This window comes from Callospermophilus lateralis, chromosome 7, assembly GCF_048772815.1.
Source record: "Callospermophilus lateralis isolate mCalLat2 chromosome 7, mCalLat2.hap1, whole genome shotgun sequence".
Taxonomy (NCBI): Eukaryota; Metazoa; Chordata; class Mammalia; order Rodentia; family Sciuridae; genus Callospermophilus; species Callospermophilus lateralis.
In genome coordinates, this window is record NC_135311.1 from 65,548,210 (window position 1) to 65,571,791 (window position 23,582).

At 32.5% G+C, this 23,582-nt stretch overlaps 1 protein-coding gene across 4 annotated transcripts in view; it reads left to right on the plus strand.

Annotated features, from left to right (window-relative positions):
* The window catches only part of Evi5 (ecotropic viral integration site 5), a 213,554-nt gene that overhangs the window by 99,114 nt on the left and 90,858 nt on the right, over positions 1 to 23,582 (plus strand). For 2 of the 4 annotated variants that reach the window (XM_076863519.1, XM_076863521.1), the window contains exons 10-12: positions 4,780 to 4,840; positions 15,411 to 15,464; positions 17,742 to 17,774. In XM_076863519.1, the coding sequence (XP_076719634.1) occupies positions 4,780 to 4,840; positions 15,411 to 15,464; positions 17,742 to 17,774 (148 nt within the window). Of the gene's footprint in view, positions 1 to 4,779; positions 4,841 to 15,410; positions 15,465 to 17,741; positions 17,775 to 18,334; positions 18,482 to 23,582 lie in introns of all 4 variants that reach the window. The other 2 variants (XM_076863518.1, XM_076863520.1) reach the window with 2 other exon arrangements.

Genomic DNA, 23,582 nt, shown 5'->3' on the forward strand with positions numbered 1-23,582 from the left:
AGGATCAGACAACTATATCTCTATGGGGTTTTTCTTCGTGTTTTTTATTGTGTTCCATTTTTCTATGTGTCTATTTTCATTGTAGTACCATATAGTTTTTGTTAATATAGCTCTGTATTGTAATTTGAAGTCAGGTGTTATGATGCCTCTAGCATTGCTTTTTTGTCTTAGAATTACTTTGGCTATTCTGGATCTTTTATTCTTTCAAATTATTTTTAGGACTGTTTTTTCTAGTGCTGTGAAGAATACCATTGATATTTTGTTGGGGATTGCATTGAATCTGTATATTGCTTTTGGTGGTATGGTCAATTTAACAATACTTAATTCTGCCTATCCATAAACATGAAAAATCATTCCATCTTCTTCTGTCTTCTTCATTTTTTTAATATTTATTTTTTAGTTGTAGTTGGATACAGTATCTTTATTTATTTTTATGTGGTGCTGAGGATCGAACTCAAGGTCTTACTTGTGCTATGTGAACGCTCTACTGCTGAGCCACAACCCCAGCCCCATGTCTTCTTTATTTTCTTTCTTTGATGTTCTAAAGTTTTCTTTGTAGAGGTCTTTCATTTCCTTGGGTAGATTTAGTCCTTGGGGTGTTTTTGTGTGTGAATTTTGTTTGTTTGTTTTGTGTTTTGTTTTTTGTTTTTGAAGCTATTGCAAATGAGATTGTTTTCCTACTTTTTTTCTCAGCAAATTCATTATCAGTGTATGGGAAACTATTGATTTTTGTATGTTGATTTTGTAACTTTGCTGAATTTGTGTATTAGCTCCAAAAGTCTTCTGATGGACCTTTTTGGATCTCCTAAGTACAGGATCATGTCATCTACGAATAGTGATCATTTGACTTCTTCTTTTCCTATTTATATCCCTTTCTTCTCTTGCTTAATCTTCTGGGTGGAATTTCTAGTACTGTATTGAGTTGGAGGGGTGAGAGTGGACTTCCTTGTATTTTCTAGGATTTTAAAGGGAATGCTTTTAGGTTTCCCCCATTCACTGTGATTTTGGGTTTTTTGTATGTAGCCTTTATGAAAGCTCCTTCTATTCACAATTTTTTTTTAGTGTTTTCATCATGTAGAGAGGTGCTGCATTTTGTCAAAGGTTTTCTGTGTATCTATTGAGATGACTGTGTGTGGTTTTTTTTTTTTTTTTTGTCCTTAGTTCTGTTGTAGTGGTGAATTACGTTTATTGCTTTGCCTATTTCCATCCTTACAACCCTGAGTAAAACCAGCTAGATCATGATGTACAGTCCCTTTAATATACTGTTGAATACAGTTTATTTAAGGATTTTTGTATCGAAGTTCATCAGTAGATTTGTCTGTGGATTTCTATCCTTGATATGTCCTTATCTCGTTTTGGTAGGAAGGTAATATTAGCTTCATAGAATGAATTTGGAAGTGTTCCATCCCTATTTCCTGGAATAATTTGAGGAGCATTGACATTAGTTGTTCTTTTCCAGTCTGGCAGAATTCAGCTGAAAGTACATATGGTCCCGGACTTTTCTTCTTTAGAAGGCTTTTTATTACTTCTTCTGTCTCATTCCTAGTTTTTCATCTCTTTAGATTTTCTGTGTCTTCTTGATTCAATTTTTCTAGGTCATATGTGTCTAGAAATGTATCTATTTCTTTTAGGTGTTCCAGTTTTTTGGAGCGTAAGTTTTCAAAATAATCTCTAATGATTCTCTGGATTTCTATGATGTCTCTAGTGATTTCTCCTTTTTCATCTCTAATTTGATTAATTTGGATCTTTTTTTCTTTTGGTTAGTTTGGCTAAATGTTTATTAATCTTCTTTGTTTTATCAAAGGACCAACTCTGCATTTCACTGATACTTAGTATTTTTTTTATTTTCAAAGTTCATTGATTTTGGCTCTGTGAAATACGATCAGTCAAAAAATGTATGAAAAATGTTCAAACATCTCTAGCAATTACAAAAATGCAAACCACAGCTACACTGAGTTTTAGGTGGGCACAGTATCTTTATTTTTTATTTTTATTTGGTGCTGAGGATTGAACCCAGTGCCTCACTCATGCCAGGTGAGCGTGCTACCACCTGAGCCATATCCCGAGCCCAAGAGGCTATCTTTTCTTCAATTTATGTTTATGGCACCTTTGTCTAGTATGAAATAACTGTATTTGTGTTGGCAGGACTCTGTTCCACAACATGGTGCCAATACCATGCTGTTTTTGTAGTAACAGCTCTGCAGTGTAATTTACTGGTATTATATGCCTCCTGAGTCACTTTTCTCCCTAAGGATTGCTTTGGCTCTTCTGGACCTCTTATCTTTCCAAATGAATTTCCTGACTGTTTTTTCTATTTCTGTGAAGTATGTCATTGGAATTTTAATAGAGTCACATTAAATCTGTATAGCACTTTTGGTAGTATGGCCATTTTGACAATATTAATTCTGCCTATCCAAGAACATGGGAGGATAGGAACTTTTTTCCAATATAAAAAATAAAGGAACCTTTTGTACAATACCCAATACAAAACAAATAAACAAACAAAAACCCATTGTCTTTGGAGATGAAGAAGTAATAGTGAATTTTAAAGCATGGTTAGGAGGTTGAATTGAACATGTTTGGTGACTGAATTGAGAAGCAAGATTAAGTGAAGACTCCTAGTGTTTTGTTTTAGGTGGTTGCATGAATAACAATGACATTTTCATATAGTACATAACAATCAATTACTTCAAAGTAGTTGTTTTCAAAGGCTATATGCTAATTTCAACAGTGCAGCCATTGTTCAAAATATTTTGCATCTCCTGGAATCTTTTATAAATTATTTTTCATACCTTAATGAGAGACATAGTGTTGTAGCAATCAGGGATGTGTGAGCTTAGGCAAGTTTTTATGTCTCAGAATGAGTGTAAAAACCTATAACAAGTTGCTGTTAGCTAAGTGAGATGATGGATATAGTTAGTAAATAGGTTTTTGTCCTTTGAGGAGGAATTTGATCTTTACAACAGTTAAATTATTTCATGCCTGTTCTGGTTAATATTTGCAGTAATTGGTTGAGAACCAGAAAAAATTAATTTGATGGGACTAGTTTTTGGTGTATGTATACATATATCATATATTATTTATATAATTAATTAATTTATGTATAAATATATATTTTTATATATATTTTAAACTGGGGATTGAATCCAGGGGTGCTTTACCACTTAGCTACATCCTCAGATCTTTTTAATTTTTAAATTTTGAGACAGAGTCTTGCTAAGTTGCTGAGGCTAGCCTTGAACTTGCAATCCTTCTCAGTCTCTTGAGTTACTGGGATTTCAGGCATGAACCACCATGGGTGGGATTGGCCTATGAAATTTTTAAAGATAATTTTAGAATTAGATCATTTTAGAATTATAGTAGAGTTGGTAAAATAGCTTATTAACTTATTTGTCATGTTTTACTCTCCTTTAGTCAGTGACAGTTCTTTGAACTTGTGATCCTCCTGTCTCAGCCTCCCAAGCCTCTTAGTCCTTTCTAGAGACAGGGTTTCTCTAAGTTGTCTAGGCTGGCCTCAAACTTGGGATCCTTCTGTCTCAGCTTCCCGAGTAGCTGGGATTACAGTTTTTTTCTTGACTTTCATAACCTTAATACTCCTTTTTCTTAAATATTTACTTTTTAGTTTTAGGTGGACACAATATCTTTATTTTATTTTTATGTGGTGCTGAGGATCAAACTCAGTGCCTCATGTGTGCTAGACGAACACTGTACCACTGAGCCACAACCCCAACCCCATAACCTTAATGCTTTGGAAAGAGCTTGGCAGTTATTTTGTAGAAGGTCCTTCAATTTGGGTTTGTTTGATGATTTCTTTTACTTGAGGTATATGCATTACTAGGAAGAAGTCCAAAGAAGCAGTATGTCAGTCTTACTACATCTTCACAGGGACACATATTCAGTTTGTATTACTGTGATTTTAGCCTTGATCAGTTAGCTCAGGTGCTACCTACCAGGATTCTGTACCATGTATTTACTATATTCCCTTAGTTAATTACTAAATATTTTGAGAAATATAATTTAAGACTGTATAAACCTTGGTCACTAACTGATCCACTGGTATTTTTTGCCTGTGGCAGTTATTATTGTGACATTCTAATGAAAAATTTTGTATTTGCCTCATTCCTTCTATAGACATTTTTAATTGGAATTCTTCTATAAGGAAGAATTGCTCCTTTAACCTTACCATAATTTTTTAAGTCAGTGCTAGTGTTAGGATTTTTTGAACAGTGCAGGTGTGTTTTAATTTGAAGGGAATTGATAGTTGGTTCTTTCATAGGTTTAGGGATGAGTAGAATTTGTCAACTTAGTTTTGTGTTTGGTACTTTATGTATTTCACTTTCTAAACTTTACTGTAGTATGGCACTTATTTTTGTCATTTGTAAGTAATTATTGGTTGGTTTGTTTATTTATTTTTGTAGTAGGGTTTGATCCCAGGGTGCTTAACCATTTAGCCACATCTCCAGCCCTTCTAAAAAATTCTTTCATTTTGAGACAGGGTCTTACTAAGTTGCTTAGGGCCTCACTAAGTTGCTGAGGCTGGCTTTGAACTCCTGAGCCACTGGGATTACAGGTGTGTGCCACTGAGCCTGGCCAAAGTGATCATTTGTAAAACTCCATGTAACTCTTCAGGTGATTTTACTCATATCGAGATCTCAAATTATAAACTGAGGAAAATTAAAATTGTATTTTATGTTAATATGTATTTTTAAATTTTATAATCTAATAACTACTTTTGAATGAAAACATACCTTCATTTAACTTTTTTTATTTTCTTCTTAGGCTTGAAAAGGAATACACTACAATAAAAACTAAAGAAATGGAAGAGCAAGTTGAAATTAAAGTAAGAATTTCAGAGCTTTTTTAAGTGCTAAAGACAAATTGAATTCAATTACTTAGCAATAGGTATTAGGTTATATTGATGTATTGTTGCCATCTGCAGTAAATTTAGCAATGAAGTTTTTATTTATTTACTGACCATCCTCCTAGGTTATAGTTAAAAATAGACATTTCCTAAGGTAGGATTGTTCGACTGAAGTGGCTTTATTCTAGTGGTACAAAAGAGTAGCACTTCCTTTTTCCTAGACATCTTGGTGATTACTTAAAGAGAATGAGCTCCTTGAGAAGATAATTACATTCCATTTAAGAATAATTGTAAAAGGGTAGAGAAAATCATCTGTAACACATTATGCTCAAGCTAACAGGATCATAATCTACAGACAAACTAAATAGAACAAATCATTACAGTAGAACTAATTATTGCTGTCTTAAAGTGCAGGAAGCTTTGATCAATGGATTTCTTTCTTCCCTAAGCAAAGTTATTTACACTTTTGAACTACGTCCCTTCAAGATAACAGATTTTTTATTTAAAGGACATGTAAATAACCTGCACACACTCTAAAATTCTTATTTGTACCTCCTGTAAGCCTAGAAGGGTCTTAGGCATACATTGTTGGAACTTTCACTTTGAAAAACTTTGGTGGTTTTTATCTTTTTTTTTTTCTTTTTTTCAAATAAAGTACTATGGGTTGAATCCAGGGGTGCTAAGTATGTCCCAGCCCTTTTTATTTTTTATTTTGAAACAGAATCTCACTAAGCATAGGGATTCACTAAATTGATAAGGCTGGCTTTGTGATCTTCCTGCCTCAGCCTCCTGAGCCACTGGGATTAATAAGCATATGCCATGATGCCCAGCATTGGCTTTTATCTTGATGCTACAGTAGGGGGGTGATGAGTGGAAGCATCAGTTGCATACTGTGATCCAGTTTCTAATCTTACCCCACAGAAATATAAAACAACTTTTACTGGGTGACTTCTTTTTTTTCTTTATTGAACAAATTTTTGTTTTTAAACAGAAAAATAAGCTTTAATTTACAACAAATGCCAGATTATACAGTGTAAAACAATGTTCTTAGTTTTCTATACTTATGGAACGGTTCCTACTAAATGGAAAAAAAAGCCATAATTTATATTAATAAATATAGTACTCTGTCTCAAAACATTTTACATGATTATTCACAATATTAATATAATAATGTAAGGAATCAGTCATTCTTTTTTTGGGGGGGGCGGGGGGCTAATGGGGATTGAACACAGGAGTACTTAACCACTGAACTACATCCCCAGCCCTTTTTACGTTTTATTTAGAGACCAGGACTCACTAAGTTGCTTTGGGCCTCTCTGAGTTGCTGAGGCTGGCTTTGAATATTTTATTTTCCTGCCTCAGCCTCCTGAGTAACTGGGATTACAGGCATGCACCACCAAACCCAGTGAATCAGTCATTCTTGAGGTTAAATGTAACAGTAATGAAAAAAAATGTAAAATCTAACAGATTACATCAAAGCTTTTGTTACATCAATTAGAAAATGCTAATTTGTTAATAAGTATAGACAAAATGACAAAATATATAATAATTTTAAATGTTACCTTAATGATACATAATGAACATAGTAAATGTCAAAAACCTGTGTGCATATCAGCAAACATCAGACTTCAAAAATACAATTTTACCACCTAAGCATTAATGTGGTGCTGTCTAATTTGAAAATGTATATATTTAAGATTATCCTATGTATCAGTTATAAAGTGGCACTTAATATGTAGTAAAAATTAGGACATAATGGAAAAAATAGTTGAAAAAAATAAACATTTGACACCTCCTGGGACAAGTAGCTTTGATGAAGTTTCTCACCTTCAAACTATGTCCCAGTCAGGGCTCTGCCACTGATTAGCTATATAGCTTTGAACAAATTACCTATCCTCCAAGCCTCAGTTGCTTCAACTGGGTGACTTGTTTTTTTAACTTTATGTTTGATTGTGTCTGTTTTTGACTTGGACATGGGAAGACATCAGATGATCCACACCTGTGTACAATTCATTAGCTGTGTGTTGAACCTTGCTATAAAATACTTTTTCCACTCCACAGCTCTGTTTACAAGGGAATGGATTCTGTTAAACTCCTCTTTTTTTTTTTTTTTTTTTTTGCCTTTAGTCTTCCTCAAGAGCGGTCACTCCTATTTTCTTACCGGAACTCTCTCTCCTCCCTTTTCTAGATGACTTATTTGCATTTATATAACCTATTGCCTATCAATTGGAAATTGACAGTTCTACATTTTTCATAGAGAAAAGACCCCTATGGATATATTGTTGTGAACCATCCTCCTTGTTCTTGTCACCCAAGCTGCTGCTCTACCATTTGCTTTCTTTTTAGGTACCATGAGTAAGGTTAATATTAAATCACACCCTGCACTTTGGCTTACTGAAAGTAAAAAGTACGTCATCCTGATGAGTGTGGAGAGTATGGGTTATCGCATATCATGAATATTATGAACTACAAATTAAGAATCTGAGGATAGGGAAGCATTCTATTCAGTTTATCATGCTATGTTATTAGGGAAGAAAGATCACAGTTTTATTATGAAAAATCTTTGCTCTTGAAGAATTGTCTTATAAAATTAAATCATGTGAATATAGAAACACCAATAGCATTTTCAGAAAAAAAAAGATCCTGAGCAGATGTTAGCCTACATTTGTGGGTTTTTTAAAAAAATATCTTTTTTGAGGGGAAAGTTATAGTTCATAATGCCTCACAAAATACTTCCGACTACAGTACTTCATTTGTCTCAGGCAAATGGCATGAAATTGTTTATAGAAAAAAATCTGGGGGAAAGAAGAGTTAAAAATGTTAGTGGAATATATCAGGTAAATAAAATATGCTGGTTTTAGAGGTAGTCTTTTTTTTTTTTTTTTAGATAGTCTTACTTTTAAATCTTTCTTACTCTTGTGTCATTTTCATGTCTTTATTTCCACAACCCACTAAAGGACAAAGCTGGAACAGCTTTTGAGTGTACCTTTTTTTTTTTTTTTTTTTTTTTACTTTTGAGTTTATCTCATTTCTAACTTGGACCTGACCACAGTTAATGTTCAGATGACCACCGTATTCATTAGCCATGTTTAACTAAGCCTTGCTATAAAATGTCGGTTCTTATTCGTACCCCCTCCCTCCCCTATAGGTGTCTTTTATGAGGGAATGTATATATTAGACTAGTTCTTTCTTCCTTTCTTTCTTTCTTTCTTTTTTTGTATGTGTGTGGGGGTTACCTGGGATTGAACTCAGGGGCACTTAACCACTGAGCCACATCTCCAGCCCTATTTTGTATTTTATTTAGAGACAGGGTCTCACTGAGTTGCTTAGCACCTCACTTTTGCTGAGGCTGGTTTTGAACTTGTGATCCCTCTGCGTGAGCCTCCCGAGCTGCTGGGATTGCAGATGTGCACCACCAGGCCCAGCTAGATTAGTGCTTTCTTAAGGATTTTTTTCTTTTTTGATGCTGGGGATCCAGGTCCTTGAAACTTGTACTTTCTTGCCTTGGTCTTCCTCAGAAGCATTCAGGGAGTTGGTTCTGTACCATCCTTTACCTAAGCAAGCGGTATGATCATGAAATTTTGATATGGATGTCTAAAATCAGACTGGAATGATATGAAGTTCTTGTTCTTTTGGGTTTTGTCTTTTTAGCAGTACCAGGGACAAACCTAGGCCTCATGCAAGGTATTTTATTAATAGAAATACCTTTATTGGTATCTTTTTTCTAATCTATTGATATTCTTTCCACCTGACTAGATAGGAGGTAAGAAATATTAAAATTCTAATTTATGTTAGGGTAACACACAAATCTTTTTAAAAATAAAAATCTTTATTTTCTCATTCAATTTAAGACATTTATGGACTGATAATCTGATTTTCATGTTTAAATTTGTGCTTTGGGACAGAGCTTTATAACCCTTCAAATGAGAGGTATCAAAAATTCTGGCTGATTTTTAGTAAAAGTTAATTTTTTATTGTTTCAAAAATTAGGAAATATTTCAGGTGTGCTGAAAGCCAGAGAATGATATAAAAACAGTCATGTCTACTACCTGGCATAGAAAAGAAAACATTTTAAGTTGTCAGAAATTATACTTAAAAGTCAGTGTCAGGTATTAGTAGAATTGAAGCTCACATTTATTTATTTAACACTTAATATATCATGGCTTATTTACAAACATTATCTCTATATTTTTGAATATTCTTATGAAAGCATTCTTAATTTAATTTTTCTTTGAAGAAAGAAAGCTCAAGTACCATGACAGTGGTCACACTGATAGGAACCAATGAAAGGCAAGGGTTCTAAGAAGTCATTCTCAGGTCCATGTGTGTTTTTCAACATATACACTGTACTGCTTTTCAAGAAACTTTGATATATTTATGATATAAAAAATATTTGAATGCCCATTTTTACATATTATTATAATCTTCATTAAAAAATGAGGCACTAGTTTAAAAAACTATAAATAGCAGAAAGATTAGTAGAGTATAGTAAAGGGATCGTGGGAGGGATGCTGGGAGGGAAAGGTATAGTACTGGGGACTGAATTAGAGCAAATTATATTCTGTGATTATATAATTATGTCAAAATGAATCCTAATGTTATATATAACCAAAAAGAATCAATAAGAAAATGATAAAGTTAGGAGAGGGGAAAAAGAAAAAAAGGAATGATTGGCCAAGTGCAATGGCCCACACCTGGTAATTTCAACTATTCAGGAGACTAAGTCAGGAGGATTGCAAGTTTGAGGCCAGTCAGGGCAACTTAGTGAGACCCTAGCTCAAAATTTAAAAAAAAAAAAATTTCATATATATATATGTGACTGGGGACTAGCTCAGTGGTAGATTGCTTATCTAACATGTATGAAATCGTGAGTTTAGTATCCAATATCTAAAAATAAAGAATGATTATATAATATCCAATGGAGGCACAATAGAATAATTTATTAAATAAGTCATTCATTTAATGAATAATTTACACATCTTACCACATGCCTAAGCACTATTCTGGGCATTTGAGATGTAATAATGAAATAGAGCAACTCTTGCCCTTGTGGAGCTTTCATTCTAGTATGGAAATCACACTAATAGAACAGTAAATTATATAGTATTTTAGATGGTTAGTGTTAAGGAGAGAAAAGTATTTTCAGGAAAGGGAATATAAAATGGTAGTATTTAGGCTGAAAATTTAGAAAACTTGAACAGGTAACTTTTAAATAATGACCTAAAGGAGGTGACACAGTTAGCTGTGTGGGTATCTGGAAGAATCTGGATTAGAGTGTGCCTGAGGAGCCTTGTGGATGGGACAATATCATGATGAGAAAGGGGTGGGTAAGGTAGAGCAGGTTGTAAATAAGGTAGTGCTGTTAATGATAATGACTGCAACTTTTATCCTGGTGAGATGAAAGCCATTGGGGATTTTCAGTAGAGGACAAGATCTGACCTATGTTTTCATTGGATCTGTCTTACTACTATGTTGAGAATAAATTGCAGACAGTAGAAACAGAAGCAGAGAGATTAATTAGAAAGCTGGTGAGATGAGGCAGGCAAAAGATGATGATGGGGCTGGGTTTGTAGCTCAGTGATAGAGCACTTGCCTAGCATGTGTGAGGCACTGGGTTCAGTCTTCAGCACCAGATAAAAATAAATAAATGTATTTTTTTTAAAAAAGATGATGGTATCTTAGATTGAAGTGTTAAGAAGTAGTTGGATTATGAATAGATTTTAAATAGCTTTATGAATAGATTTTTAAATAGCTTTATTGCTGACAGATTGAATGTAGAGATGTGAGAGAGAAAGTAATCAATTTTTTTTTTTTTTTTTGACCTGAGCAATTAGAAACCTTGCTACCCAAGATGGGGAGCATTGTAATAGGATCTAGTTTAGTGGGAATGCCAGGAGTCCATCTTTGGATATTTTAGGAATAAGATGCCCAGGAAATGTCCAAGTAGCCAAATAGATCTGAAATGAAGACAGCCTCAAAACATAAATTGGGCAATTATTGGCTGGATGATGTATTCAGAGCATTGAGAATGGGTGAGTTTACTTGTCAAGTGAGTGTGGATAAAATAGAGGAGAGTTCAAGAATTGAGCCCCAGGTAAGCCAATATTTAACCGTTAGGAAGAGGAGGATCCTTGAAAGTTGCAAAGTAGGAGAAAATCGGGTAAATGTAAAGATCTAGAAGCCAAGAGAAAGTGTTTCAGGAAGAGAAGATTAACTGTGTTAAATACTAAAAATAGTTTGGAGATGAGAATGGAGATGACCATTGGGTTTAATAGCCTGGAAATAAATTGGAAAAGAGCAGAGAAGTGGTGGGCACTAAAACCTGACTGGAATAGAAGTAGAAAAATCAGGGATATTTTTCAAGGAATTTGCTATCAAGAAGTTAGAAATGGAACAGTAGCCAGATAAAGTTGTGATATTTGTTTTGTTTTTTAAATGGGAAAAAGAGCTACATGCTCTTATGATGACAATTAAGGAGAAAAATTAAAGGTTCTGAATGAACAGTGGGAATTGCTGGAGTCAAGGTTATGAGATTGAGTGCACAGGTAGGAAGTGAACTTGTATACTAGAAGGGATAATTAATCTACAATAATAGGAACCTACACCAAAATGTGGGCAAAAATGTAGATAAGATTTAGGGTGAAATTCTCTTCTGATTGTTTCAGTTTTTTCAGTGAAATCAGAAGATTATCAAACTGAGTGGCAGTGGGTTTGAGTGTTGCTGGTTTAAAGGAAAAGGAGTAAGTATAAAATAGTAATCTGGGAGGGTGTGAGAAGGATGCAACAAGGAAGTTTCTGAATTTTATGATTGCTAATTTAAATAAACATCCTGTTTTTTTCCCCTGTGGTTAGACATGCCACTATAGGTACACAGACATAGTGTTTTCAGAGTTAACCCACAATAGTGGCTTTATTGGGCAGATGTACAGCTAAGGGGGAGAAGAGCAAGGAAGTATGTATAATGATTGGAAGTGATGTTTTGTTTAGAGGGAAGAGGACATCAGGGATTAAGTGACAATAAAACAATGTCAGGATCACAGGATTGTTCTAATGAAAAGGAGAATTATTGGAATTGAGTTACTTTATAATGTGAAGAAGCTGGAAAGAATGGGAGATGATCTTTTAAGAGTGAGTTGTTTGAAGCAGCTCAGGAGGCTGAGGCAGGAGGATTGTGAGTTCAAAGCCAACCTCAGCAAAAGCGAGACTCTAAGCAACTCAGTGAGTCCCTGTCTCTAAATGAAATACAAAACAGGGCTGGGGATGTGGCTCAGTGGTTGAGTACCCTTGAGTTCAATTCCTGTTACCCTTCCTGGCCACCTCCCAAGAAAAAAAGTAGGTTATTTGAAACTGAAATTCCTGTGTTTGGAGATATTTAGGTTATTTTTCACTATTCATTATCAAAAATAATACTCATACATCTTTGTATATAAAGGTTTTTTGACTCCTTAATTTTTTCTATAGCTAGTTGTCAAAATTAGTATTATTGAATTATGGGATACTAGTATTTTTAAGACTTTTTATGTGTACTAAGTAAATTTCCTAAAGAATGTTCCTAGGGTGTGTTGTTTTCAGCATTGAGTTTCCATTTCACTACTACTTTTTTTTTTTTTAACATCTTTATTTTATTTTATGTGGTGCTGTGGATCGAACCCAGCGCCCCGCGCATGCCAGGCTAGCGCGTTACCGCTTGAGCCACATCTCCAGCCCTCACTACTACTTTAGTAATATTAATTCTTGTTCTTATTCTTAGTCTCATTTTTTTCTTTTCTAGTTTGCTAAGTCAAAAAAGCTTTTTGCTTCAAGTACAAGATATGTATTTTTATATAGGCACATCTAGTGATCTTTCTTTTAATAGTTTTCATTTTAAATCTTACAAAACACTCTATTCTAGAAATATTAATAATAACTCAATCAAGTAGATTTACTCACTAGCTTACTATATATCTGCAATAAATGGTTCAAAAATACATTGGAAATAGAAGTCCCATTTAAAATAGAAATAGATAGCATATCTAGGTATAACCTAAATGAAAAATATGATACACCCTAAGAAACTTTAAAAACTTTACACATAGACGTTTTTTAACTGCAGATGGACTCAATATCTTTATTAATTCATTTATTTTTTACTTGGTGCTGACGATTGAACCCATTGCTTCACATGTGTGAGGCAAGCGCTCTCCCACTGACCCCCAGCCCCAGCCCTACACATAGACTTTTTAAAAAAGATGAATAGAGAGACAAAAATAATTTTATTTAAAGATGTGATTTTTTTCCTCAACAAAATACATATTTAACAAATCTAGTTGAATTTAATTCCTTGTAAAGTTTCATAGCAATAAAAAGAGACATCCAAAGAAAAACTGTTAAAAAAGAGATAAAAGAACTAAAATAATACTCATGCCTCATGGAGTATATGTCACACAAAAGGGGATGCAATGATTTATTTAAAAGTGGTTTTAGAAGTTGGGGATTATAGCTCAGTGAAAAGTGTTCGCATAGTATACATGAGGCCCTGGGTTCAAACTTTAGCACTACAGTCAGTCAGTCAAAACATTAAATAAGAAAAAGTGATTTTAAAACTTTTGGTTAGGTTTAAATTAGATTTTAATTTATAGTAAAATAGATTTCAGAAGATTTAAAGGAGATAGGGGAAGGAAATTCCCGTGAATATTTTAATCTTTAAATTTTATTTTAGGGGCTGGGGCTATAGCTCAGTGACAGAGTGCTTGCCTAGCATGTTTGAGGCACTGGTTAGATCCTCAGCACCACATAAAAAATAAATTAATAAACAAAGATAGCATGTGTCCCTCTACAACTAAAAAAAATTTTAAAAATTTATTTTAGTATCACTTCTGTCATAAATAACTATTTACTCAGTTGTCTAGTTGAAACTTAAAGTTAAGTCTTTCAGGAGAAACAAAATGTTTCCTTTTGTTGAACCTTATGTTGAACCTTTTGGGAACCTTTTGTTGAACCTTATGAGAATCTTGTTTGGTTTCAAATGGCTTTTTAAACATCCAGGCATGGTGGTGCACAACTGTAGTCCCAGAGACTTGCCTGTTGTGTCAGAGAGTTGGGAGATTAAGGCAGGAAGATCACAAATTTGAGGCCAGCCTCTGTAACTTAGTGAGATCCTGTTTCAAAAAAATAAAAAGAGTTGGGGGTGTGGCTTGGGTGATAGAGAGCCTCTGGATTTAATCCTCATTATCAAAAACAAAACAGAAACCCCAGTATTAATAATAATAATTGGCTGATTTATGTAATCTACTATGCTACACATGGAAGGAACAACCAGGAAATCTGGGACAATTTTTACTTTTATAGCTGTTAATTTGTATTCTGAGGTCATACATTATGTCCATTTCAAATTATGTAGTTATGTTTTAGTATATAGAACAAGAAAATACAATTTGCAAAGTATCTTTGTAATATTCCAATTTGTGATCTATTTACGATATAAAAATTTATAGTCTCTTATTTCCTGAAATAAGACTCCATTTGTTATACAAATTATATTTAAGTCTTTACTGGCAAAATGGAATATTTAATTGTTGAAATGATTTTCCAAGGAAGAAGTTTTAGAAAAAATTAGAGTTGAGAAATAGGATTGAGCTTTGGAACAAATTGATATAGAAAGTAAGTGGGGTTTGAAATTTCAGGGATGGCAAAATGAAAGGATAACATAAAGAGAATTGGAAATTGAAGGAATAATTTTTATAGGGAACTTATAAGAAATTATATTGGTAGAATATACAAAAGATGATTTTTTAAAATGTAGGGTGATTTGTATTTAATACCTGAAATTAATTTTGACAAGTTTTAGGTAATCTAGCATTGAACAATTAAATAGTTTTTTTTTTCTTTTTTTCTTCCCTTTTTCTTTTTTTTTTTCCTTTGGTACAGGGGATTGAACCCAGGGGCTTGTGCTTGCGACTCAAACACTCTACCAATTGAGCTAAAATCCCCAGCCCTAGTTTTTGTTTTTTTAAATCTGGTTTTTCTTAAACGTAGAAACAGTACTTGTAATTGGAACTTCTAATTTTTTTAAGAAGATGATAACTCATGATAAATTGTTTTATAATTTCAAATGTAAGGAATTTTGCAACTTGTATCTATAATATAAATGAAGACTTGTCTAATCTAAAGTGATAGTTTGCTATTCTATAAATATGCATATTTGAAGTTTTTTATTAATTCAACTGACATTTAAATACTAATTATGTGAATAGGCTTTGTAGGAGATAGGCAGGTTACAAATTTTTCCATCTAATGGGTAATTTAAAACATTTATCTTTGTTCTTTTAAATATAGAAAAGAGAAGGATTATTTATATACTTTAGTGTATAGCTGGAATGAAAAATATAATTATTCCTTTGTCATAGATTTCTTAGTGGGAGCCTTTAATGGTCTGACATCTGATAATGTAACCATTTCTTATACTATTTTTATTTATAAAAGATGGCATGTTTTCAGGACTTGATTTAGGAATTTTGTTTACTCTCCAGAATGCTTGCAAGCAAAATTTTGTTTTTTTCTTTTTTGGCAGAGGTTACGCACAGAAAATAGACTTTTAAAACAGCGCATTGAAACGTTAGAAAAAGTAAGTAACTATTATGAATTTCTGTTGAATGCTTTTAGGATTTTTCCATATATTTAAGAAATTCTCAAAAAATTTGGCACATGTGTCTCTTAAGTTGTGTTATTGACTGTTAACTTGCCTAGCTTACTGTTTAGCCACGTAGCTAGTTATTAATAAAAATTGATGGGTACAAGTTCCTGACCTTTCATATTAAGGTTTTAACTTGGGTAATTATTGGATTAATATTGATGTCATTTGTTTTCTTTCTATGTAACCTCTAAAAAATACGTTCGTCTAGAATCTAATTGGGAATTCATTCTGATAACAACTTTTTAAAGATGATTCAAATGTTGTCCTGGCTTCCTCATGGACTGTCAAGTGAGGCAATAATTCATTTAAGGTCTAGGATTACTTTATGTTTACATTACTTTTACATTTAGTCAAAATGATTAAAATTCTTATCCCTTTGTATTCTTTATATAAAAATTCACTCTGATATTGATTTTCAGTAAAAGAGAGTTGTGTGTAAACTTTAGTTAAAATTATTTTGATATCTACTCATTGCCTCTTCTCTGTTTCATAATAATTGGCAGATGTGGAAATTTTGCATAATTTTTGTATTGTGCTTTTGATGAACCTTTTGTAGTTGTGTTTCTGATACTGTAAGAATGAATGGAGTAATCAAAGCATAGTGTAGGAATTTTGCTTTATTAAAAGAAAAACACCATTTGAATTCATAGATTTTTTTTTGTTGCTCCCTTTAAAAAACTAGAGGCAAGAGTAACTAGGTTTAAAAATATTCCTTATTATATTGTCAAGTATCTTTAAAGTCTTCCTGAAAGTTTATAGATAAATATCTAAGAAATAAAAAACTAGGAAAGGGATAATTTGCAGTGTTTTTCTTTCTTTCTTGTTTTTAAAGTTTTTTTTTTGGTTGTAGATGGACACAAGACCTTTATTTATTTATTTCTTTGTTTATTATGTGGTGCTGAGGATTGAACCCGGTGCCTCACATGTGCTAAGCAAGCCCTCTACCACTGAGTGACAACCCCAGTCGTTATATATATAGTAGTTGGACACAAAACCTTTATTTTTTAAAATTTATTTTTATGTGGTGCTGAGGATCGAACCCAGTACCTTGCACATGCTAGGCGAGTGCTCTACCACTGAGCCCTAGCCCCAGCCCCCTTTCTTTTTCTTTTTTTTTTTAATTCTTTTTTTAAAATACCTTTATTTTATTTATTTATTTTGATGTGATGCTGAGGATGGAACACAGGGCCTCGCACTTGCTAGGTGAGTGCTCTACCACTGAGCTACAACCCCAGCCCCTGTCTTTCGTTTTTAAAGAAAAGATGATTTTATATTAAATATCAGTGTACAAGGATAGGAAGTTTATTACATGTCTGTCTATTGTATAATAATTGCAGATACTTTATGTTAAGTAAAATATAGCTTCTCTGTATGTCTCTCATTGTATTAGAATTGCTTTGAGGCTATTTCTACTTTTTGGTGTTGCCACATGAATGTTGGACTCAATTGTTTTTTTCCTCCTCCCCCATTCCCTAAACCTGGTTTAGAGTAAGACAATTTCCTAGGTGAATTTTTGTCTTTGGAGTCAGTCATTTTCAGAGAAAGCGTTCTTATCTTGTTAAACCGTTTAAGAGTGATAAAGATGCTGTAGGAAATTATTAAGTTTGGATTTTATTTCTAGAGAATTAAGTAACTTTTTTACTGGCTTAAATGACCTAGATGTGTCAACACTTAGAATTCTATAAATACTTACGTACCAGTTCAATTCTGTAACCAAAAAGTTTACTTGCTCATTATTACTAGTGTTTATTAAATTGAGCTGATTGATTTCATTTGTCTTATTTTCTTTACTTTATTTCTTTGGATGTTACTATGGAACGAATTGCTGTCACACTTTATAGGTAGAATTGCTTACTCAAATTCCTTCTCCCTTTCATATATGTAGTTTGATAATATGATTAAAATTAAAAATGTAAAAAGGTAAGCTTTCAAGAGAAGATATTTACTTACCCAAGTAATGAAAAACCACTTGGAATTTGTGTTCATTTTCTTCTTGGAAACACATGGTTTTTTGTAGTCTTTGTTTTGATGTATTTTTAAGAATAAAAACATATTCAGGTAAAAAAAAAGCTTTAAATTTTTAGGTGTCCTTTTTATTTAACAATGAAAAACAGTTGGAATTTGAGTACCTTTGTTTCTTCTTATTCCTAATTTTATCACTTTTATTTTGTTTCTCTTATATTTCTATCTGAATTTTTCCTTTTGTAGGAAAGTGCTTCCTTGGCAGATAGATTGATACAGGTATAGTTTTTTTGTGTGTTTTGTTTTTTTTTAAAGCATTTTCTCTAACTCTACTTCTAAGAAAAGTCCTAAACTCAGAAATTTATATTCTAATGCATGCAATTTTACATGCATTTTCCTAGAAATAATTTTTTGGGTGGTATATGGGTATAAATTTAATTTTTAATAACTTATCTAGTACACTCAAATAGGCACCTTTTGCACGTTATAAAGCTAACCTTATTTTTTAAAGTATTCTTTATTACAAATGGCAATCAGTGGATTCTGTGAAATTAACTGCTATTTGTTGAAAATTTTAGTCCTGCATGTACAACTCAGTAATATTGCATGAATTTTTATTGACTGAAAGAATTGTTCTTAAGATTGTCAATTAATTTTTTATTTAGTTTCCAAAAATTTTCTGGAGCAATAATAAGCTGCTAGTTAATAATTAACTAGGCTGTTCTGTTCTGAGGTGATTCTTTTTTTAACATGTGAAAGTAAATAACTAAACCTCACAAAGGCAGTCTTTCTTGAATCTGTCCTAAATTGCTTTACACAAAAAAAAATTATGTCCTAAGGGACAAGTGACAAGAGCCCAGGAGGCTGAGGAAAACTACCTCATAAAACGGGAGTTGGCCACCATCAAACAGCAGAGTGATGAGGCCAGTGCTAAGCTGGAGCAAGCTGAAAATACCATCAGGAAGCTCCAGCACCAACAACAATGGGTAAGGAGTCTGGTAGTGCCTTGTATCGCCTTTCTCATCCCTTTCCCTTTAAACCAAAAAAAAAAAATTTTTGAAGCACAACTTCTGTGCTCTTGTTTTAAATAATTTTTTAAATTTTAATTGAAGTCTTAAATTATTCCATTTTATGTTTTGTAATATTTGGGGTCTTACTGTGGCCTAAAGACTCCTTGTTCTAGCCCCTCCCCCCAGTTTTGTTAGAAATAGTTAATAATTTCTTTCCTTACATTTCAAATCATAAAAAATAACCAGTGTATTTCAGATCTGCTTTTTAGGTTTTATAAATCTGTTTGACCATAGGTAATCCTGACTGCAGCTAGATTTTATTCATTGAGCAAATGTAGTATTAGTCACATACAGAATATATGTAATTATCTTATTTCGAGTTTTGAGAATGTGTTAGTTTAGATTTTATGATATTCTGTAGCCTGGACTTCCTACATCAAGACATTGAATTATGAGTTAAGGTATATGTCTGAATGTTTTCAAACGGAGAAAAGTAGTGAAGATGAAAAAAAGTAACCCTTTAAAATTCATGTTAACTAACGTAGGATTCTTGATAACAATTTTTCATTCCAAGATTCAGATTAGAATTATCTTAATCAAAAATATGAAGATTCAAAAGAAAAGCCAACTCTCTATCTTTGAAAAGGTATTCTTATTTTAGTTTTCTTTTGGCAAGTAGAAACTAGAACTCTACAAGTCTAGGGCAAATGGAATGACTACAAAGTTAGACATTACTTTTATTTAGTAAAATGAAGAAACAGCATCCTCATTTGGGTATAGAAATCAGAAAAAAATTGATAGTTTAAAAGAGCCATAAACACATGTTTCTTCTATTATGTTATTGAAGATGGCTAATAATAGTGACAAAATAATAACTCAGAAAACTAGAACTCAGCTATTTGTTCTGCCTTCATATAAAATGTCAGTAATATCAAAGCATGAAACTAGAATTGTTGAATCATGTTGGGAATTAAACTGACATGAATTATCAGTACAATATCATTTGTTTAGAAGGAAAGAAAAGTATTTTTATTCCTTTGGTGCTGGGGATTGAACCCAGGGTCTTGTGCGTGCAAGTCAAGCACTCTACCAACTGAGCTATATCCCCAGCCCCGAAAGATAAGTATTATGCTTGTACTTAACATAAACTACTGTCTCAATATGTTAGAATCATGAATTAAGTTTTTTGCTTTGTTTCCAGTTATTGAAACCTTATAGGTAGATGTGTATAAAAAGAATATAAGGTTGTTTTATAATGAAAAAGTTAACTGAGCAAGCAAAAATTACAAGAGTGTACTGAGACTTTTACAAAGTGTAATGAAAGGAATCTCTTCGCGTTCCTTTTGAAGGACAAAATAGACCTGCTTGATGGGGCCAAAATAAAGATGAACTAGATTTCTAAATTGTTTTCATTTTTTCCCTCACTAAGAGGATAATTAAATGGAAGTAAACTATAAAATGGAAGTATAAAGCAGTAATGTGCAGAGTAAATCAAAAATAGTGATAGCCTTGTTAAATTTCCAATTTTTAAGTTGCATATCTTAGATATTAAAATGACTTGTGGAATGTTTATCTTTTTTAAAAATGTTTTTTTTTTTTAGTTGTAGATGGACACAGTACCTTTATTTTGTTTATTTATTTTGTTTATATGTTGCTGGGGATTGAACACAGTGTCTCATGCATGCTAGGCAAGTGCTCCACCACTAAGCCCACAACCCCAGCCCCTGTTATTATTATCTTTAAATGAGTTTTAGAAAATAAAAGGTACTATAGGCATCAAGGTGGACAAATACATTTCTTACAGAAAATAATCAAGATTAAATATCTGAAAAAAGTGTCCAGGGTCTTTGATGATGCTTCATGAAAAAATTTCTAGAACATCTGTCTTCAGAAGCCATTGTATGCGCATGTCATAACAGAGTAATATCATACTTGTAATAAATAAAAATTGGATCACAAATACAGTTTTACAAGTTATTTGATGGACTTTCTCATGACTATGTTTTTCGTCAAGGTAGAGAAATTAAAATAAAAGTAGCTGGTGTTAATAGGGGATTATATTAAGAGACTATTGGGACTGGGGCTGGGGCTGGGGCTCAGTGGTAGAGCTATTGCCTCACATGTGTGAGAGACTGGGTTTAATTCTCAGCACCACATATAAACAAATGAAATAGACTATTGATGTTTAAAGATCTTTGTGTCTTAAACTTACACAGGATGCATTTTGTATTTAAATCTTCACATGCAGTTTTTATACATGAACTATTTAAAAATGGAACTAATATGTTAGATGATGAATCAAGATTCAAAAACTGTTTAATATCTACTTAGAATGAGAAGATAAAAGATTGTTTCCCCAAAATATATAGCCTTGTCCATTAGGTTTAAAATTCAAAGGTGTGTTTTACCAATGCCTTATGGAACAAAGATGTTGATATTTTAATTGACAAGAAATCAGAAATGAACCAGTAATAATGTAATGTAGCTGTGACTTTAGACTCAAATCCTAAGTGCAGTCTTCTTAGAAGCAAAACAATCCTAAGTATTCTAAGTAGCTTGAAGATGATTTGTAGTGTTGTATCTAGTTTGAATACCAAAACTTATGTGATCATTTACACACTATTCTTGTGGCTAGTGTAGGAAAGACAGGGGGAGCCTTGGATTTTTTTTTTAGGCTTCAGTAAAGAAGTTTTTAGAAGAACATTATACATAAGTCATTTTTCAATATTTTAAAAGAAATCTATGCAAAATTATAAATGGCTTCAGAAGACATAATGAATATAAGATCCCAAGACACAATATCTTATCCATTGGAATTTTGACAAATGAAATAGTTGCTTTACAAAGTAGTGACTGTACCATGAGTACCTATTGATAAATGTTCTGATTACAGTCTTCCAGTATAACTTTATGAATTCTTAAACTCCCAGAATAAGGATTTCAAATCTGTATGGTAGTAGACAGTTATATTTCAAATCTGTATGTTTGAAATATAACTGTCTACTACCATCACTCACCACTGACAAATGGAAGCATTTTATATGATATAAAGAATTTTAGATTTCATATACAGCACTAAATTTTAGTCATTTTTCTGTTTAATCTTGGACACTCAAGAATGCAGTTTTGTTTTGTATTAGAAATGTTTAGGTCTAGACTATCTCAGGTCTCTCGTTTTTAAGATGACCTTTAATAGAGCATAATTTACATATTATGAAATTCATCAAGTTTAAGTATAATTTGATGTGTTTGAAATGTGTATGGTTGTATAACCCCTACCACAATCAAAATAAAAAATATTTCCATAACTATCAAAATTTCCTTTGTGTGTCTTCAAAAGCCACTGTATGTACATGTCATAACAGAGTAACACCAATCCCAGTGACCTGTCTTCTATCACCAAAGTTTTACCTTTTCTTAAAATACACATATAAAATGTGAGACTTGTATGTCTTTTTCTTTTACTTTAGCATATCCATTTACTATTTTCTTTTCTTTTGGATGATTTTTTAAATTGTGACAAACATATACAACATAAAATTATCATTTAAGTTTATAATTCAGTGGCATTAGCACATTTACAGTATTGGTAACCGCTATTTCTAGACCTTGAAATCACTCCAAATAAGCTCTATACCCATTAAATAATAATTCCTCTTTTTCCTAGTACCTGATAATCTCTATTCTGCTTTCTATCTCTGTGAATATACTCAATCTGTATAACTTAAATGAGTGGAATTATGCAATATTTGCCCTTTTGTGTCTAGCTTATTTTGATTAACATTAATATTTTCTATATGTTGTAGCATATATAAAAAATTTATTATTTTTATGTCTGAGTAATGTTCCATTGTATGTATATAGCAATTTTGTTCATTCATTTGTTGGTCATCATATTGTTTCTACTTTTTAGCTATTGACAAAATGCTGTTATGAATATTGGTGTATAACTATCTGAGTGCCTGCTTTTAATTCTTTTGTGTATATACCTAGATATGGGTTTACTAGATCATATATATAATACCATGTTTAAGTTTTTGAGGAAACACCAAACTGTTTTCTACCATGGCTGTACCATTTTACATTGTCATTAGCAATGTCAAAAAGGTTCCAATCTCCACATCCTTCTCAACTCTTGGTATTTTGTTTTTGTTCTTAATAATAGCCTTCTTAGTAGATATGAGGTAGTATTTCATTATTATTCAGATCTTACTTAAAATTGAAAGTTCTTTCAATGCAAAGACCATACCAAATGTACATTTAAATGAGTTACTTTTTGACCCAGATTTTATGATAGCCCCCCCTTTTTTTCTCCAAATACAAGCAGAAGCCAATTGAATGGTCATGAGAACGAAAACAATCTTGACTGCCATTTTATTTGTTAATTTATTGTTAAGATATCAAGTTCATTTTGTGTAAACATTTTGTATTTTGCTCAGTCTTATAAGATGTGGACATCTTATAATGGAGTAAATATTAATCTATTCATTTGAAAATCAATGGGCAAAATATTTAAGTGCGGAGGGGATAATAATAACCAAGGAAAACGAAGCCTGCTATTGCATAGAGTGTTCTGGTGTAAAAGACACATTTAAACAAATTAATATGATTTCAATGGTGATAAAGGCTTTGACAAAAAAGAAATCAGGAGCAAGGTAGTATGTATGGGTGCTATTGTAGGTAGGACAGTTATGGTGTGCTTCCCTGAGGAAGTAACATTTGACCAAAGACTAAATGATATAAAGAAGAAAAGCATTTGACAATATGAATTTCTCAGCTTCCATACAGAAAACATGGCTGTGTGTATAGGTGTTGATCAAGGAATAAGTTTAGGGTATTTGGGGAACAGCAAAATGTATTCTTATAAACCCTAGGGAAACCAACTAAAAATTCTTGTGAAGAAAAGATATGTAGATAAGTAGAAAGTAGTAGAGACAAAATAGAGTAATTAAAAAAATCATTTATGTGCTAGCAATTCAGTTTCTCGTTGTGTACCCAAAAGAATGAATTGCTGGTACTCAAACAAATATGTGTACACACATTTGGAGCAGTATTATTTATAAAAAACAAGTAGACA